At 33.4% G+C, this 19240-nt stretch overlaps 1 protein-coding gene across 8 annotated transcripts in view; it reads right to left on the reverse strand.

The window, feature by feature from the left end:
* The window catches only part of LOC149804420 (ryanodine receptor-like), a 538410-nt gene that overhangs the window by 108953 nt on the left and 410217 nt on the right, over positions 1-19240 (reverse strand). For all 8 annotated transcript variants that reach the window (XR_016415653.1, XR_016415652.1, XM_089940121.1 and 5 more), the window contains 6 exons: positions 18602-18695; positions 16242-16415; positions 15726-15797; positions 4074-4173; positions 3720-3799; positions 3244-3475 (listed from right to left, as the gene is read on the reverse strand). Coding sequence is in view for 6 of the 8 variants with exons in the window: in XM_089940121.1 (XP_089796247.1) it covers positions 3244-3475; positions 3720-3799; positions 4074-4173; positions 15726-15797; positions 16242-16415; positions 18602-18695 (752 nt within the window). In the remaining 2 variants the exon portion in view is untranslated. The remainder of the gene's footprint in view (positions 1-3243; positions 3476-3719; positions 3800-4073; positions 4174-15725; positions 15798-16241; positions 16416-18601; positions 18696-19240) is intronic.

A 19240-nucleotide genomic window follows, 5' to 3' on the forward strand; every position in this document is an offset into this window, starting at 1 on the left:
GGCCACCTGCAAATTTATTAGTGATGTGAGTTGTAAAGTCAACAATGCAAATGTATGAAGTATGTGAGACGAAAACATCAAGTTAAAAAAGCATAGTGGGAAAGAACTTTCCAGTCTACCCAAATCACTGTGAGGAAGTCATTAATGCTAGGAAGCAGACCTGATGAGGAGGTTTAAGACTGGATCAAGAAAGTGAGAATTAATTGGGAGTGATTAATGTCAGTATTATAATGGCTGAAGCAGAGGCTGTGATCACCACAAATGCTTGCAGCCAGTTGGCATGTTTTAGTGGACACATCAATATCAACAAGTATTGGGCAAGGTCAAGGATTTGTTAAGTGGAAAGGAGCACAGTGCATCAAACAGTTGCTCAGTGATTTGGATGACATATAAGACAAAAAAATTTTGAAGAAAGTTAAAGCAGTATTAAAAAAGTATAATATTCTGGACTCTTGTGATACGCTGGGATTAAACCAGGTGCTACCTCATACTAGTGGATCAAAACAAGCGTTGATTTCTTTACTCGATGACTAGACACAAATTACGATTTAACTCACTATAACACAACCTGTTACCCTCCTGCCTCCATATCTCATCTGCACAAAGAAAACTACTAGATGCCTGCCCGAGGGTGTAGTTTTTCTTGACTATTGGGATGTGACTCAAGCAGATTCAAACTAGAGTCAACAAGAATCCATGATTCATTATGTGGATAACATCATCATTCCATATATATATATATATATATATATATATATATATATATATATATATATATATACCAAACATGTGATCAGCTGGCACTTGCTCAATGCGATCTGCATGCATTGGCAATATTTGACATGTTTAGAACCCATCAAAAAGCGAATATGCTAACTAAACTGAACAACAATCAAATCACTCCTTTGTTTGTACCTGCCTTATGTATAGATCAACTTTAAACACTCTGACAACAAACAATTACTAATAAGCCGGATTAACATCACCCTTCCACAACTGATATGCTAAACAGGTCATAAAGCTCATCAGGGAAAAGGAAGATGTCACTGGTGATGACAAGTATTCTGTATTATTGGAAACTGCAACCTCATTAATAAAGCTGATTCATGCTGAATGGATAAGTGCAGCTCACATGGAAGTGGGTGAAATATTAGACCTTATCATCGGTGGCTTTGAAAAGCTAATCTTGTTTAATTCTGCAATTGCAAAACCACTTATTCTGTTGATAAAAGCATGGTCTCTCATGATGTGGTTCCTCATCACAGGTCATAACACAATATAATCAATAAAATCTATTCATTAAGAATTTGGTCTCTCAAGACAGGTGGTCAATCCTTGCCATCTCCACAAAGTAATCTATTATGCACCTCATCTTTGCCTCATTAAATGATCCAATTATGCCATTTTGTATTCTCTATATACTTTCTTTTTCTCATTATCCAATTATGCCATTTTGTATTCTCTATATACTTTCTTTTTCTCATTTTCTAATTATGCCATTTTGTATTCTCTATATACTTTCTTTTTCTCATTATCCAATTATGCCATTTTGTATTCTCTATATACTTCTTTTTCTCATTATCCAATTATGCCATTTTGTATTCTCTATATACTTTCTTTTTCTCATTATCCAATTGTGCCATTTTGTATTCTCTATATACTTTCTTTTTCTCGTTATCCAATTATGCCATATTTTATTCTCTATCTACTTTCTTTTTCTCATTATCCAATTATGCCAGTTTGTATTCTCTATTTTTTTTTTCTCATTATCCAATTGTGCCATTTTGTATTATCTATACACTTTCTTTTTCTCATTATCCAATTATGCCATTTTGTATTGTCTATACATTTTCATTTTCTCATTATCCAATTATGCTAATTTGTATTTTTTACACACTTTCTTTGTCTCATGTCCAATTATGTCATTTGTATTCTAATTTTGGTATGTTATTCATGCAATGGATGACTGCACTTCCAACTGCATGGCAGCTTGCATTCTTCACCTCTGTGAATCTTTGATAATGAGATTCTGTCAAAAATTACTTGGACCTATATAAGGGCTGTATGGAATATGTGGCAAAGTCTGGATGCTGTGTTTCTTCAGTAAATTTGTCACATCAGTGGATTTTTATGCTGGTGCATTGTCATGGGGTAGATGGATACTGCAAGATAATGGTACTAAGATGGATGGTTCTGATACATTCCATAAATTTTGGCAAAACTTTGGTGGGGTCAGAATCTCCAGTGTCACTAGCTGAGCCAGGTACAGTACCTTGGTGCAAGTGCCTTTTGAACTGAAAAATTATGTGCACAAAACTCTCCTGACACTAAAACTAAATTAAGCAATTTGTTATCTATACTCATTATCTCTAATCCAAACTTTTTTATTTTTTCTCAAGTTGTAATTTTACAGCAAAAAAAAATATAAAAAAAAGAATTGTTATCACTTGTGAAAATCTTATTCAAATACCTTTGATCATCCTTTTCATATCTGGCAGGTAGCTGTTTGGCTATTTAAACCAGTTTTTGATCAGCTGTCAATAAATAGGGAACCCATCTGGCACAAGCCTTGTGAGGTTTAAATACTCAAATGCCAGTGATGATAAAAACATCTTTCAGTGTGTATTGAGCATCTTCATCTTCAAGAACATAGGTCATCATCAATGGATTTGTGACCATTTTTTAACACCATGAGACCACATAAAAAAAACTTTATGATATGACCAAGAAATACATCTGCAAACTTTATCCTAGTCAACTTTGATATCAGAGAGTACCCTAAAAGCACCTAAATTTCTGTTCCTGAATTGTTTTTGAAATAATAATTTTGAGTATGTGAGAGATTTTGATGAGTGATGAGAGGGATGGAACACACACCATATCTCAGGAGGCAAACCATCCCAGTCAGGAGGTTCACATGTATATCACTGTCATTTACCTATGTTATACTTATATCTGCAGGTGTGTGGCATGCTGCATATGCATATGCAGATCATTTTATGAATGTTATTTTGTCAATCAATCAATGTTAGATTTCTTGACGGGGTCAAAGAAAAAAATCAATAATCAAATATTCAGAACTTTTCAAACACTCTTTGCATAAGTACTGCATTAATTACATAACTTATAAAAGTATTTTTGCATAAAACACAGGTAATATGGCTCAAATAAAGTAAATTTGCATAAAGTACAAGTGCACAAATAAACAAATGTCTGTTACAGACAATTAAGACAGTTCTATACCTAGATTATGCCCTTCACAGAGTAACTGTAGTAAGCGGAATAGTTTGCAGGTGACCTCTGCATCGGACAAATTTTTCTCGCCAACACTGACATCAGAGCTCATGCCAAGACCCTCAGCCTTGTTGTTTCTCTCAAAAGCATCAAGGTCAAGGACACTGCATTGCTGCATCAGGCCTGCGACGGAGCTAAAGAATCCCACATCCTTCTTGTCTTTCAAGTGATGCAACATTTTCTGAAATGTAACATAACTATTTAATTTTCAAGACGTTTAGAATATAAACCTTTTGTACTGGCTATGTTTTTCAGTTTTTGCGATTCCCTTCTGTCATGATGTTCAACAGTGTTAGAATCTCTACAATAAACAAGCTGGAAGGTATTGTTATAATCAGTTCCTGAGAATGCCATTTGTTCCAGTGTCTCTTGCTCTATAAAAAGCTGATTTGATGTCAAATTAACAGACAAAAGAAGTGACTTACTTTCTGAACATCAGAGTTGCCTCCCCTCAACAGCGAGATTCCTAGTTCAATTGTATCTGTCACCATGGGACTTGCACAACCTGTTGATGTAACAATGTAAAATTTTAAGGACTGACCCATACATTTTAAAACTTTGGACAACAATAACAAATCTGAAACATAATTCAACTTCATTACTAATCTTTCATTTGTAAAGGAAGACATTGTAGAAAATAATCCTTACTTTTTTGGTTAATATATATTAATTACAATAAGTAACAGCATCTTTCTGAGTAGTGGATATTTTTCATTTATGACTTGCTTATACTGCTACAAATTGTCCATCCATCAATCTCTCTGTCTCTCTCTCCTTACCTCTGCTAGCACTGATGTACAATAGGACCATCTCGGCCACACCCCTATCAGAGAGGCGGGCCTGCTCTGACAGCAGCTGCTGCTTCTCCATCTCCTGTTCCTATAATGATGATGACAAAATATTGTCCAGAATTAACGCATTTCTCTGGTTTGATAATGTTTAAATAAAATAAAAAAATAATGGAACAAATTTGAAACTTTTCAGTCTAAGGCAACACAGATATTGTAAATTACTTCATAAGCAAGAGTTCTGTCAATGGTATATTATATATCAACTATGTTGTATGTAGCATTCTTATACTTTTATCCAAAACCCCCTTTCACTGGGAAAGCACACAGGTACTAAAAGTCAGAGCACCCATTTAACTTGTGTATGTGTCATTGCCAAGCAATACTAAAATATAAGCTCTGTTTTACTGATAGGTGACTCAAAGTCTGTGGTAAGGGTAAATGGCCCAAATGTTAAATTATTTTGTGGAAACCATTTTCTTCTTTCCACCTCTGCAACCTTAACACTGTAACCTAAAATCAAAAGGTGCCTTTCTTGTCTATCTGTAAGTCATCAACAAAGTCTGGTCATAGTTTTCTGAATAGGATCGAATATATTTTCTGGAAACCATTATCCTTTCTGGAGTCCATCTGACCTTGACCTTCACTGTTTGAAATCTAAATCAAGGGTGTCCCAAAAAATGCAAACCATCTACAATGTTTAGTCAAGGCATATGAAACAGAATTTAATCAGTTTTATGGAAATCAAATTTCCCTTTTTCAATTAATGTGATCTTGCCTCTTGATCTATGGCCCCTAAAAGAATTTGTCTTCCCTATCTCAAATGCAGGCCATCCATAAAGTCTGCTCAAAGTAGGTGATAAATAATTCAAGATTTCATGCAGAAACCATTTTCTTCTTTGAGTCATTTAGACCAGCCACATGAAGAAAAAAAAATCAGTATCAGTGTTTGTGACCACATATTTACAAAAACTTTACAAAGGAATAGACATCCCAACTGTGTTATGTTATTTACTTAACATAAAATGTATGCTACAGTCATACCGTAAAACAATTTTTTTTCCATTTTGATCTTTTATGCTATTATTTTGTGTTAATTCAATAAACACACTAAATATTAGCATTAAAGATGAAAATGGAAAAATAATATAATTTTTTTAACGGTATAACTGTAGTGTATTCCTTGCAGAATTTCTACATCATGTTTGCTCTCTTTGCACAGCAATTGTGAATCAGATGGTAATGTTTATAATTTTAAAAAATCAGAAATTTTTTAAAATTGGGATTATCAGGGGGAAAAAATCAGGAAACTGGGATTTTGAGATTTGTAAAAAAAAACAATTCTGGGTGATCTTGAGCAAACTGGGACAAGTGACATGTCTGGTCATTGTGACCCTGACTTTTGATCCTAAAACCAATAGGTGTTTATCATATCTCAAATGCAAGCCATCTACCAAGTTTGTTCATGGATTCAAGTATACAAGTCAGTTTTTCTTCTTCCAGACCCTATCATCTTGACCCTTTTAGGCCACAATCTAAAAATTTCTTCCTGTTAGCAATGAAAGTTATTTAGAATGTTTGATAACTGTAGATGGAGAACTTAATTTTTGTGTGTGGAAATGAAATGCAGAACAAGGTGGGATGGAAAATGCAACATGATATGAACTACCTTATGGTGGATGTTTTGTGATTTTAATAAAGCATGCAGCCACACCAATGTGACATTATATATATATATATATATATATATATATATATATATATATATATATATATATATAAAATTTCCCCCAGTGAAGGGAATTCTCCTCTGGCCTTTTTGGAAGAATTTACAATTTTTAAGGTCAGTAAGACTTTTTTTAAGCAAGCAGTATAAAAACAATGCTTTAATAATTACTATTGGTTATTATTAATCATTAAGGTTCCAAGTTTTCATTAGGCTAGTAGCAAATCATATGTATATAGTCTTCAAGCATGAGACGAAAAAGGTGAGAACTCATTCTACTTCCAGGCTTACATTATCATCTCAGTCTCCAAGTAACTATAGCAACTCTTATAGCAATATTTGCATATCAATCAAAAAGAAACTTTTTATATTCCAAGCTTATCAGTACAAAACTCTTAATTCAACAGTAATGTCTCTGTAATAAAATATAATGGGGAACTGAACCAAGTGATTTCCATGACAAATATTCCACAATGCATTTTTAATCCACATACAATGAGGAAAACAATTTTCTGTTAAAATTTATACCGATTTCAGTTCCAATCCATAATGTCATTCAAAAGTTATTGAGCAGGAATGGAATTCATGATGGATAAGACTTAATAAGGAATTGATGCACAGGTATGAATACCAGCATTAATGACCCCACCTCCAACTAGATTTAAATTGTGAAATAGAGCCACATGAAGGCATGGTAAGAGACCATACCCAGTCGATGAGAAAAATACATCAGCCTGAAGTGATATCACCAATTACATCATTCAGTCATGAAGTCACTCCAAGTTTCTTGGTCAAGTCTCCACACATGACAGGAAATGATGCTTAAGAGTCACTGCATGGTTTGTAAGTGACTCCATATGAAACGATCGAGTCAGAAAACTTGCATGGGCTCAGTGCAATTGCCTCACCTGACAAGTTTCCACTGACTTGTCGTCATTCCATACTGTGTCGCTATCAAACACTAAACTAATGATAAGGGGCATACAAATGTAGCTCACTACTTGTGACACTGTTCGTTGTCTAACTGTGATTGAAAATTTTACTAACTACAGCCAATCCTGGCTTAGGAAGCCAAATCTGGAGAAAAAAAAGGACACCGAGTTCTGAAGACTACTCCTTAATTCACAGGTGTTCATTACTTCTTAAAGTTAACTTGCTGGACTGCATAAAAAGGTGGCTATTTAAGACTGGTGACTGCTTTATGCTGGTGACCTATGAGGCAGGTTTGGCTGTATTTAGATTCAAGTCATCTACATTCTAATGGCAACAAATGATACATCAAATGATGCGTACAATAGGAGGATATAAACAATGATTGTTTGTAGGCAAAACAAGCATGCTACAAAGCTAGGTCATGGATAACTGATAATGATACTCCTTAGTGACTAAGACTAAATAATTTACACTAAAAACTGTCTAATAATCATTAACCAATGTCTATTCTATTCTAGGATATGCAATTGTGGGATTCAAGTTATTTTCTAAAAATCGGCACCATAACTCAACCAAATGACAATGACAATTTTGGGTCCCATCTTTATGTTGTCAGTAAATCCATTATACATTTACAATATTCCAGCAAATATGAGAAGAAATTTTCTGCTTAAATTTCAAGTTCTAGAATAGACTATGATTAGCACATGATAAGAGTATTTTACAAACCTGTACATTGGTTTAAAGTTGCAAGATGAAGCCCCTATTTTCCAAAATACATATCTGTCCAAAAAGTTGAATGTGACCAAATTTAAAGTAAAACAATGCTACACAGTATCAAACAGTTGCAGCTCTGGGGTTTTGCAAATTGATTTTGTAAAATCTAATATATGGAGTACATGCATTAAGTCCTAGTATAAAACTAGAGATCAATACAAAGTTGCCCCACCAACTTTTCTACGCTACTTAAGCGCGGTCACGCAAACATGGACACGACTGGACACCAAAAATGCATTATCTAGATTCTACATTCTGAGTTCAATATGCTACACACTACTCCATGTTTCATATACACCCATGTATGTATATGTAACAGTTACCAATTTTTAGGGGGTGGGGTGGGGTGGGGTGGGGAGTTCAGTTAAAACCTTCCTTTACTAGTCAAATCGGAGTATTTTCATGGAAACCTACATTTAACAAATAATCACACCCTTTTCAAAGTCCCCCCCCCCCAAGAGAATAAAACTGTGGATAAACCCCATAGTAACCATATACTGCCTTGAAGTGTATGTATAAAAAAACATTACAGTTCATGGCAGTTATGATTAACAGACTTGTCTCACAAAGTAAGCAACTAGAAAAATTATTTGACTTGAATTTCAGTAAATGACTAGGTATTACAACTTCATTTAATAATGCTTTATCTTAACTAATAACAAGTCTATCTGTTTCAGACTCCTTATGTATAAGATGTCTGCCATTTTTTCCACCTGTCAAAACGCCTTTTTGCTGATCTCCAAATATGCCTTGAAAACTTGTTTCCCCAAGCAAGAATGCTGCATGCCAAGCAGGGTAAGGCAGTACAGATAATGACTGTTTATACTGATGTATGACAATATTAAAATTCTAGTGATTTTAGCATCAGGGATATTCTGATACCTTCCACCCATGTATGCACCTGTCAAAACATTATTTCTGCCTAAACCACTAGATAGAAATTCATCAAATTTGATAGAAGAGTGATAAGAATTTGGCAAGTTTAGTCTTGAACAAAACTTATTCCACAGAAAACATGTTTTTCTTATTAGATTTACTGACTGTGATACATGATCCATATACCCTAAAATCTAGAGATTTTTTCATTATCCTAAGTTAAAGTCATTTTGAAAGTTTGGTAGAGAGTTTAATCAAGAATACACATTGTTCTGCAAACCATGGTCTTGGATATATTGGTCTCCAAATCTAGAAGCTTCTTTCTTACTTTAAGTACAAGCCTGCCACAACTGTGGCCTTGACCTTTGATGTTTTCATACCAAAATCAATAGGTTTCTATCTTACTCCACATGCAAGCCAGCCACATGGTGGTCCACATTTATGACATAGAACAAAATGTATTGTGCTAAAACCAAAATGTTTCTTCAGTCATTGATTTTTTGAGCCCAAAATTGATAGACTTCTTCCTTACCCAAGTATTAGTCTCAAAATCAGCCTCAAAATCAGTACTGGTATGATGTGTGTGGTTTGGAGTCTCATCCCACCTATTTGTAAAACTCTCAGGAAACCATTTGGCAAAACATATTAAGTTATGCAATGAATAATGTTACGGGTCTAAAAATGATGGATATGTATACTTAAGTGAGTTCTATGAAAGGTGAAATCACACCTCATACCTTACAAAATACAAACATAGGATTGGGGCTGATTTGTCAGACTACCCAAGTTTGGTCCTGGTTTGTGATGTAGAATAATGTAATTGTACAGAAATATTTGTCTTCTTTCAGTCATAGTGACCTGCAACTTTGACCATGAAATTGATGGGCTTGTTCCTTATACCAAATTCAAGGTATTACCAAGTCTGGAAGTGGAAAAGTGGAAACTGAAATTACTGTTTAGAAATGAAATAAGGAACATATGTGTGGACAGACAGTTGTCACAATATCATATACTCCAACTTAAGGCAGCAACTAAAAACATGGGAATTTGCCATGAGTTACCTGTAATACTGGTTTTGCTTTTGGAAATAACTCTAAATGTCCCAAAATATACAAGCAAAGATGTATTAATAAATTAAACACATGACTGTTACTCATTTTTTAAATAAACAAAGATCACATGAGAGATATCAACTTTATTTCATACTGACAAAAGATTTCAGAATGATTATCTTATGCAAAGATGTATAAACTTCTCTAATAAGTGCATTACTTTCAAAACTGCAGCAACTATAAGCCACTAATTACATTTTCATAATGGAGAATATAAATGTAAGCTGAACATAAAAGCAATGTACAGGATAGACCTACACTTTCTGTTTCTTTTAGTACCAAACAAGGTAATAAACATGTTTCATTATTGAAGACAATCTGTCTGCAATCAATAAATCTATCTGGCATCCATCCAAATATTAATTAATTAATTAGCCAGTGGCAAATGCCTTATAAATGTTTGCCTTACCATGTCTCTAACCATGTACTCCGAATGTGCAAAGTGTAACCAGTGAGAAATGACATATAATAGTTGGCTTTCCCGTATCTCTAACCATGTACTCTGAATGTACAAAGTGTGTAACATTACATATCAAAATGAGTGGAAAGAAACTTACAGATCAATTAAACAAGAGGTTCAAGTGGGCCTGATATTACTGACCTGGCATACACTGGTCTAAATTAAGTCAAATGAAGTAGTAACATGATAACTACAGTACATGCATCAAGGATTACAAAAAAGCCATGTTCCCATTGTGGACCCTAAGCATTTCCTGGTCTTTCCATCAGTGACCAGTTGTAGCCGTTATCATGGACTGTCCATGTCATGGCTCATGGTGGATAAAGTTTTATTGCCCCATGGATAAAAAAACCTCTAATTGCACTGATTGCTATTAATACTTGGCTTCATATTTTAAACGACTTTAAACATATACTCTTGGTAGAATTTGTTATGTGTATTTAATTTGCAATGTTTGATATTTTTTTTATTCATTACATTCTGTGGATTATGTAAAATTGTATTTTGTAGCTGACCTTCTCCAAGCTCAAGTTCGTTGTCTACCTGACCAGAATCATGGATTCTTTTATATTCTGTAAATAGCTAATACATAAGGAAACAAAAGGAAAATTAAACAAAGATAAGTAAAGTAATAAATGGTTTCATTCCATTATTTAAATAAAAAATGCAAGAAATGTTGTGATTTATTTTTCATTCCAACTGTTGTTTTTAAGTCATTTGCTTAACATGTTCCCTCACAATGACACATACACAGTGCTGTCCAAAATGGGGGGGAGCAGTGTTTGAAGGCAATTTAAATTAAACAGTGAGTTTGTAATTCAGAAAATAACAAAATTATATTTAGTTTTAAACCAGGTTTACACGATAATATGAAATCCTCAAACACGCTTATCAGTACAAATTTGTTTTTCACAAAGTAACATCTTTTAAGTTTTCAGGTGTGTGGTTTTTTAATATTTTAATTCAACAGTTAGTTTGCATTTCAGAAGTGTGACATTGAACAGTAGCTGGGAGGAAATGTCATGAATGACAGTTGTTGACTTATGGCAGGAAGCTACAATAATAGCCACAGCAATGACTTCAAAGAGACAATGTCACTCCTTGTCCAGTGTCTGGTGATGAATGTAGATTCACACAACGAAAAAAGTGATGACTGAAAGTAATTTTTTATCTGATTGAAATCAATTTGTTCATGACATGAATGGAAACTGATAGAGCACAACAGTCAATACAGTTTACACAATTCTGTGCATTTAAACAATTTTCACACACTCTCCCATAAACAATATTATATTTAATGTTTAATGATAAAGGTAAAAGAAGAATCTTTACATAGCGTAACTCATGTATCTATTTTTAATTTTAACATGTAATGCCACATTATTCTTGCAGAATAAACTTTTGAAAGAATTATGATGTTGTTGATTGCACAAATATGATATAAATAGTATAGGGTTCATTTCTAATCTCTTTTTGAGTTTTATTTGTATTACTGCCTTAAATAATTTCTTCAAAGTGGGTCCTGGATGCATTATGAAAATAAAAGGTAAACTACGATAAATTACCAGTAAATTAAGCACTTTTATGAAATATTATTTATCATGAAAGTACAACGAAGTTACCACTTGATACAGAACAGGTACATGTAGATATAATCAATCAACAGGGATGTACATTGTACATGGTAATCGTTTTGATGTTTTGTCATGGACATAGGTGGGAAGATATCCAAGAAATTTAAGGCCTGTTTTTTTTCTCTCTGTTACACACATTCTTCTTTATGTATATCTAGCTAGACCACTCATGAATACAATAAGAAATGTTACCACTATACAGTTTGTACAGGTAAAAGTACAAAATTGAAACCTACCATTTAGTCAGGTCTATGACACTGGGGTTTCTACCATCTGTTTCTTTAGTCTGTCAATTTGTGGAGTGAATACAAGAGAATCAGCAAAGGGTGCCATAAAACCCACTATGGCTTTAATAAAACCTGTCATGGACTTCCACTATATTGAGTGGATTTTCCACTACACTTAAGTGAAATCCACCAAACTGAGTGGGCATCCATTATTCATACTGAGCAATTAATCTCCCTTTCCAAATCCATCAGATTGAGTGGGAAATCTTTAATCCATGATGCATGTTTTGTAAACTGGGTTGAAAGTCACCAATGACAAAATAATTTTGGTAGTAACTGGTGGTATCTGACGGGGTTTATAACTATTTCTACGTAATTTTAGCATAACTAGATATTGTATTGTCATATGAATGTGCAAGGTGTTCATGCTAGGCCTCTACATGCTAGGCCTCTACTAATCAAATTTGGTCTGATATGGTCAGAAAGTTTTCACGATACTAATGACTTGTAGGTTATCCACACAGTTGCTATGGAAGCCATACCACTACTACAGGATCCCCCAGACACAATCTTAATTGAGCATATCCTAAGATATATTCCTAGGACCAAGCTGTTTGAAAATTTCTGAATGGCTGTTAAGGAAGCCACTAAATGTTTAAGACTTGTACACTAAAAAACAATTTCAGCTGGCAAACATTCCTATAAAGTTTGATTGAAACTGGCCCAGGAGATTTCAAAAAGACAAAAATAGCAATGTACATGGATGCCAGACCATGCCATAAGTTTGCTTGGCCATACAGCCAGGTGAAATAAAATTTAAAGAAATACTTTACTGACTGATTCATTAACATGGGTGTATATGTAATGCTATACTGGGTATTATGACAAGCACCTAGAGGACACCCTGACAATGAAAAACAAAGGACAATGATTGTACACCATGATGATACATGACACCTTAACAATATGGATACTGTAAATCACAAAATTTGTATTAGCATCAAATTTTCCAGAACTCATTAAAGAAATGGAGTTAATAAAAACATTTTTCATGGTAAAGACTGTGAAGAAATAGAATACATTTAGTGGATCCATGATTTACATACTTTATGTAATGAACGAGCTCAATTTACCAATTTAGAGAAAATTTACTGCTGCTAAAATGTGATTAACAGTATTGCATGGGTTGTCAACTGGATAATATATGGCAGACAAATCTACCTTCAACCGATCCAAGTGAATCTGGGAGGGCAAAATAAGAGAAACATGAACTTTAATTTTTGACAACAAACCACTGATAAACACCAATTTAATGTATACAACAACCTGTGTTTGACCTTCTGACTGCATGTGAACTTCACCAAAAGAGAAATGAAGGAGCAAGAAGCATCTTTCCCAGATGCCGGTCATTATCATTTATATATACTAAATTAGAGCTTAAGAATATCCTGACATTCTGAGAAGGAAAGCTAAAACCTATACAAACATCTTAGATCAATGAATCTAAATGGCATAAAAATAAACATTTTTGTCAAATTTAAATTCAATCGGCTTTATTTCTCTGCAGAACAATAAAGTAGTTCAGATACATCACTGAACATGACAACAACAAAGCCACAAAACATAACATACCCAAGAAATAAAAGTAGAAAAATATTGCAAATTGTTTCCTTTACAAAAACGACAGTATATTTACTATCTAAGTCAATAAGAAAACTGAAATGCATAATGTTTATGTAACATCTGATGTAAAGTTATTGGAAGCAAAGAACAAATAATGTTTTCTCCTGCATCATTCAAATGCAAACATTGCAAATTAAACTCAGTTGCAGTAAATGGATTACATTTAAACAGTTAATGTCATTTGCATAGAACAGTTCAGACATGTGCAAGAAAAAGCTTCCAATAGAAAATGGTATAATGGCATGACTATGTTAAATAAACAACAAATGTACTATGAATTAAACATATATGCACATCCTGTGTTCAATAGTTCTCAATGCCAGAAGTAGCATGGTTGAGTCTGAAGAATACTGCCCATTAAGTTTAAATGACCTTTGATCAAGGTATAAGGTCTTGAACTAACACTACTATGCAGAAACCAGTATTTTCTTATCAGACCTACTCTGACAGTAACATCAGACCTATTCTGACAGTAACATCTGACCCCAAGACCCTAGAATCTAAAGGTTTCTCTATGTGTGGGCCATCAACAAAATTTGGTCAAAGAATAAACTCTAGAATAAAAGTTATTCTGGAAACCCTATTTTTCTGTTAAGTTGTAATGACCTTGACCTTTAAGATTTTAACCACAAAGTCAATTTGTACGGACCATGACCTTTCAGATTTTAACCCCAAAGTCATACCTTTCTTGCAAGCCTTCAACACTTGATCAGGCTATATGTTTTTCAACTAAAGTTATTATGTAAACAGCATGTAATTTTTGACTCTGGAGAATGAAAATCAAATAGGCTTCTTTTTTAGCAAATGTGCAAGTCATCCACAAACTTTGGTGAAGGTACATGGTTGAGAACTGAATTTTGTGAAGAAACAATTTATCTGACCTTCTGACCCTAAAGTTGATAGGTTTCTTTCTTACATGGTTGAGAAGCTATCAACAAAGTTTGGTCCATGTTTGTAATGTAGAACTGATGTTATTGTATACAAACCATGGTTGTTCTTTTAATCTTAGTGACCTTGACATTTGACCTTTTCTTACTCTGCAATGGCTCCCTGCTCCAAGTGCAAGGTATCTACATAGTTTGGTCCAGGTAAGTAATTAGAATATTATTATGCAGATAAAAAAAGTTAATGGCATAATATGCCAAAAGGCGAGCATATAACATTGAGATCCTTGATACTAAATTTGTGACGAAAGGCTTAATATCTTATCTTTCATAACAAACTGAATAAGTAAAACGGACGAGTCAGCACATACTGAAACAGCTACCTGTAATTACTTTGAACAATAGGTAAAGGTAAAGTAATCTAGGAAGCTTGGCACTTAATATTTGCAAAATCATTTGTTTAATAAATAAACAGAATCTTCTTAGTTCTATGGACTTGATTACATGAAACAGTAAATAAATTAATCAGAAACAGAGTTCACAGTAAAAGAAAATTGGAAAGGAATCATCTTAATTTTTTTTCTTGGTTAAGCAAATATTGAAACTTGTCATCCCATATATAATAATGTCAATACAATTATCTCTTTCTACCTTTGAACATGTAGCGGCATCAACATGATTCTTGTAGCAAAGAAGTACAATCACCCAGATCAATATAATAAACACATAAGCTTATCATAATTTTGTGCAGTTTGAAAACAAGCTGTAACAGACAGACACAAGATTATTCTAAATGCAAAAAAGTCCTTCAAAGATATGTTGCATATATTCTACTGCATCAAAATGAGACAGTTAAGGTACAGTTGAGGCTATTTATAGTTATCCTGATGCAAGTGAAATTATTTTGTTAAAAAAAGATATACAAGGATGGCTTTCTTTGGACATCCAGACATCATTGGTAATTGATTAACAAGAGGATAGCCTTACAGAATTGCTGATACACAGGTTTTATTCCTTCAGCTGAAGAATATAGTATTCTGAAAACTGTAAATTTATGGAATACATGTACTGGTGCTTCCATCTTGTTGGATCAAACTGCTATTTTATGCATGTTTTCTTCTAAAATATTGTTCATAAAGAAGAACTTGAGTATATATTAAAATTATTATTATTATTATTATTACTATTATTATTATAATGTTTATCAAACTGAATGGAAAATTTAATTAAATCTTACTTCATGACAGGTGAGTTCCATTTTCAAAAGGCAGGACAATCTGTTTGTATTGTTCCTTGCACACATGAATATAAAATAAAATCCAAGTATTTACCTGGAAAGAGGAACCTGGTCCCTCTTCACCACCTCCCTCATCATCATCATCTTCATCCTCACCACTGCAGCTCTGTAATGACACCATTGTACAATTGTCAAGATCATATCCATCTGAAAAATCTACACTCTCTGCAATTAAAATGTCATGAAGCAGAAGTGAATTATTTTTCATGAATGCTGTAATGGCATAGCTTCTATAAATTGTCTGATGATTAACAAAACTGGCCGTTAGGAAAACACACTGTAGCCCTAATCACAAAGAAACCAAAGCTAAAAATAATGGTGTTCATTGCAACAGGTAGAATTATGATACATTCTTAACAAGAAAAGTTTCCTTTGTTTTAATCTCAAGACCATGAGGTAATCTGTGTTCACAGGATATGTTATTAACTGTTACATAGAGATACAAAACTCTGAGGATAGTACATATCACAGAACTACAATATGAGCTGACAACAGGACATAATCTACTGATCAGAAACATATTCTGATCACAAGAAGACATGTCACTGACCTGAGACATGATCTGAGCATACGACATATAAATGAAGTCCTCAGGAATACTGCTCTGCTGCTCCTTGGTGGCAGTTCGGCTGAGACAAGTCACCAACTGTTTGAGGGGGTCAGGCATTTCTTCCTCCTCATTTTCCTTCTTTTCACCTGCTTCTTCTTCACTCTCATCACACCTCTGAAATGGATAATAACAGTAAGATACAAGTACAAAAGCAATGGATAACAACAGCAAGATACAAGTATAAATACAATGGATAACAACAGCAAGATACAATTATAAATACAATGGATAACAACAGCAAGATACAAGTATAAATACAACGGATAACAACAAGTAAGATACAAGTATAAATACAATGGATAACAACAAGTAAGATACAAGTATAAACACAGTCCATAATGATCAATTTAAATTGGGAGCTACATCACCTTATTATTAACCCCCACAATAAAATGTAAGCTGACCTCACACTTGATAAGTCCACTCTGTCCATAAAAACTAAGCAATGCACACATATCATAGGAGTCAACATGTACGGTTTACCCATAATTTGTATGTTTTTTTTTTGTTTTTTGTCAGTGTATGGCCGTACAACTGTTTTGTATGTTTTTTATTCAAAATGTTTCCTTTTAAAAAAATAATTAATTTGTTTTTGTTATTTGTGCATCACGGACTCTGGGCATAATCTTTTTTTAGAATGAGAATTCAATGAGACTAGGATGGCTCGAAACAATCAATCAAATCATATTCAAAACCACACTTTTCACTCATGGCTCAACTCCTGTGTGTAAAGGTCTTGTCATTTATCGCTCTGAAATTTGCCACTCACTTGGAGTTCTAACAGTGACTAACTACCTGTGTAGTATGTTTTCTTATTTTACACATTATTATTTTATTATTTATACTTATTACTATCAAATGCATCAAAGTTTGCATCAATTTTCATACTTTACATAGTGTGGCAGTCATGTTGGTGTAACTGTAATTCGTCCTACTTTTATGTGTGGAGATAAAGTTGATTTATTAAAATGTTTAACAATATACTAGTTACAAATAAATACTCCATCGATTTTAGCACTGGCATTTTATTGTCATGTGATAGTTTTGAGTTAAGCTTGTCAGATAGATAATGTAAACAGGAAGATGCATTGCCATAATGATGGACGTAGTACAGATACTGAGTGACGTCATTCTCATGGCTCGAAAATCTGTAACACTGCCAATTTATATCAAGTTTGTGACTAAAATCGGCACACCATATAGCAAATTTATAATTTTTCAAACACCAGATACGCAATTTTAAAAGAAATGATCAACAGCTTTTGAGGTATAAACTTCTGGACTGGTACTTTGTACATTTTTTTATTTCTAGATTTCAATTTTTGGAGAGCTCCTGGCATAATATCTTGGGGTTTATGGGAAAAAATATAAATTTGTAACATATTTTTAAGCAGGAGATCTTCCTATATCACAAGTCAAATCTAAAGTTTTTAATTATTTTTTTTTCTTCTTTATTTTCATCTAGTTGAAATATTCCGTTCATCCAATGGGTGAGCCTAACTCAAAGAAACGCAAGCTTAAAGACACTGACCGAGGTTGTGGCAAGTTTCAGGCTGATTGGATTAAAGTCTTCCCTGGCAATGTAGATGTATCCAAGCTAGGATCTTCACATGCTTTTGTAAAATATACGGTAAAGATATTAAAGTGGTGGCATCAAGCACATATGATCTGGAGAACACTTTAGGACAAAACTGCATGAAAGAAATTTTTAAATGAAGAAGTTACAATCCATCAGAAGCTTCTTTGCTCAGCCAAAGCAGGAAGATGATAGTGTTGTAAAAAGAATGAAATAAAGTTTCAGAAATGTAAATAATTATGTAAATATGTGTAAAAATACTTTGTGTATAGCATTTGTTGTTTTAAAACTGTTGATCATATACAGTGTATGAATACATTTTTTCATACAAGGTTTGTTTGGTCCTTGTAAGGTTTTTATTGGTCTGGTGTACAGGTTTTCATCTCAGGGGGTTGACACCTATGACATATGCAAAAGTAATGTAATACAGAAATGGAACTCTGTGAATATAAGACATGGGATTTGATATCTGTCATGTAATACATCACCATGTTGATGTTTCATATAATTTTGTGTAAAACATACAGGGAGACATCATTATCTGCTAAACACCATAAATGAAATACACATATAAATGGTCCACAACATGATCTATCATCATGCAGTCAGCATTTCCAAAGAGTAAAATGAATGGTCCAAAAAGAAGTCATTAACAATATCTGCAGCACTTTTGTCTCTGTGAATACAAAAATGGCAACATTTGACAATATGGAAATAAACCAACTGTAAGATCCTCTATGAGAACTTTCAGCTCAAACTCTTCAGTTGACAGCCACATACGGCTATATCTCTTGAGGAACAGGTTAATAGCTTTGTGCCTGAAAACAGAGAAACACACATTCATACTTTCTGCCAGTATTTCCTAACTGATATTCTTTATATATGAAAACATAATCTGAATTTATGATATAACAATATGGAGTTCCGGTCAAAAGTCTCTTAGGCATCACATCCTTAAATGCAATATTCAATTTGTTTGCACAGACTTCTATATTCCAAATATAAATTAAACAATTATTCTGAGAACAACTTAATGTTAAAATATGAATCTGGTATATCCATGTACATTTCAAAATCTATACAACAAAATTTCTCTTGACCTTCAATATTATTTTGAAAATAATGGTTCTCCAAATTTCCTAATTAGAATGAAATAAAAAAAAAAAATTGTTTAAAAAAGACAAGTAAATTGAGTCTGATGTAATTACTATATTACTAATGCATCTACAATGTAATAATAATAATAATAATAATATAATGGAGTTTATATTTTATATATCATCTGTTAAGGGGTTATGTCCAGTAACTGGGAGGGGGTTAAAATCAAAATATGCTTTCCTCCATACGAAAAATCTCAGGAGTA

The sequence above is a fragment of the Sinohyriopsis cumingii genome, chromosome 2 (assembly GCF_028554795.1).
Source record: "Sinohyriopsis cumingii isolate HCF-2022 chromosome 2, ASM2855479v2, whole genome shotgun sequence".
Taxonomy (NCBI): Eukaryota; Metazoa; Mollusca; class Bivalvia; order Unionida; family Unionidae; genus Sinohyriopsis; species Sinohyriopsis cumingii.